The sequence below is a fragment of the Lycorma delicatula genome, chromosome 6 (genome assembly GCF_047948215.1).
Source record: "Lycorma delicatula isolate Av1 chromosome 6, ASM4794821v1, whole genome shotgun sequence".
NCBI lineage: Eukaryota > Metazoa > Arthropoda > Insecta > Hemiptera > Fulgoridae > Lycorma > Lycorma delicatula.
The window spans coordinates 59,652,490-59,654,206 of NC_134460.1; the positions used below are offsets into that span (position 1 = coordinate 59,652,490).

General features: G+C 33.4%; 1 protein-coding gene across 1 annotated transcript; it reads right to left on the reverse strand.

Moving 5' to 3' along the window:
- Positions 1-1,082: 1,082 nt before the first annotated feature.
- LOC142326867 (uncharacterized) lies at positions 1,083-1,484 on the reverse strand. The gene has a single exon (XM_075369601.1). The coding sequence runs from the start codon at positions 1,482-1,484 to the stop codon at positions 1,083-1,085; it is 402 nt and encodes a 133-aa protein (XP_075225716.1).
- Positions 1,485-1,717: the final 233 nt, after the last annotated feature.

The following is a 1,717-nucleotide window of genomic DNA, read 5'->3' on the forward strand; positions in this document are numbered from 1 at the left end:
ATCAATTGAAATATTCTTCTTCCCCTTCTTGTCTTTACCCCCTTGAATTGCATCTATTAGTAAACATTTTATTCTTATACAGTGTCCTACCCAGTTCCTTTTCCTGCTTAAAATAGTATTTAACATATTCCTTTCCTCTTCTATTCTTCTCAACACCTCCTCATTTGTTACTCTATCCTGCCAACAGACGTTTACCATTTTACGCCACACCCACATCTCAAACGGCTCAATTCATCGTCTGTCTTGCTTAATTAAAGTCCACATTTCTGTACTTTAAAATATAACACTTCAAATAAAACATCTTGGTTATCTCTTCCTCAAATCTAAATTTAATTCCCCAAATAGCAAACTCCATTTCCTATTAAATGCCTCCTTACCTACTGCTATTCTCCGTTTCATTTCTCAGGTACAGTTAAGTAAGATCTTCCGTTATAAGGCTACTCAAGTACTTAAATTTCACCACCTGTAGTACCTCATTCCCAATTCTGACATTAATATTTTCATATTCACCACTTAAAATCATACATTTTATTTTCTTTTTATTCATTTTTATCACTAGATTTCCACAAGCCTTATTAAGATCCATAAGCATTTCATTTAACTTTGTTACACTTTCTGCCAGCACTACGATTTCATCAGCAAATCATATTCATTCTATTCTTTTATCAACTATTACCCTTCACCGCCCTACATTCTACCGTCCTATTACACTTCAAACCATTGTTGATGATTTCATCTAGATAAATGTTGAATAGTGTAGGTAACCTGCAGCATCCTTGTTGCACTCCCCTTCCTATTTCTATCTCTTGCATTGTCTCACTTCCTATTCTTACTTTTATTTTCTGGAACATAGATAAATCTTTCATAAGTCTCCCATCTTTCCAATTAATTCCTTTCTTTTTCAAAAATATCATTAATTTATCTCATCTTACTCTGTCAAAAGCATTATCAAGGTCTACAAACGCAACATATAACATCTTCTTCTCTTTTCTATATATCTTTAACCAATAATTCGAAGCAGTCCTATGACATCCCTAGTTCAAACTCCCCTTCCAAAACCATAATATTCTTCTGCAATATTTTCATCTAATTTGTTGTACAACCTCCTGTTCAGAATTCTTAGTAACACTTTTGATGCATGTGAGATGTGGAATAGTCCAGCATTCTTCACACTTTCTGGCATTAAATTTTTTTGATAATGGCATCATTATTGTATCCAGAAAGTTTTTAGGCCATCTACCCTCAACATACATTTTATTGCACAAATCCAATAATAAAATTTCTTCATTATCTCCAAGAGCTTTAAACAACTCAATTGGCAATTCATTCCATCCTCCAGCTTTTCCATTAGCCATCCCTTTCATGGACATAGTTACTTCACATTTTAATATATTATAACTGTTGTGATCTTGATGAGCTTTGTTCACTTTTTCCATTCCTACATCTAATACCCTTGAACTATCATTCAGTGCATACAAATCCATGATGTGCTCTCCCATATCTTTTTCACTTCATTCCTCTCAGTTACTATGTCCTTGTACAGCTTCTTTGTACAATAGATCGTATCTCCCTTTTTTTCTTGTTTTTCTATTGCAGCACACTTTTCCTGTAACCACGTTTCCCTTACTTTATTAGTTTTTCTTCTTAATTCATTACTAAGTTCTCTATAGTTCCTTTTACCTTCAACAACATTCTTCCATTTTCCCTTTCACTCATT

Coding starts and splice junctions, on each gene's coding strand:
- LOC142326867 (XM_075369601.1), bottom strand. CDS start 1,484: ATGGATTTGTATGCACTGAATGATAGTTCAAGGGTATTAGATGTAGGA.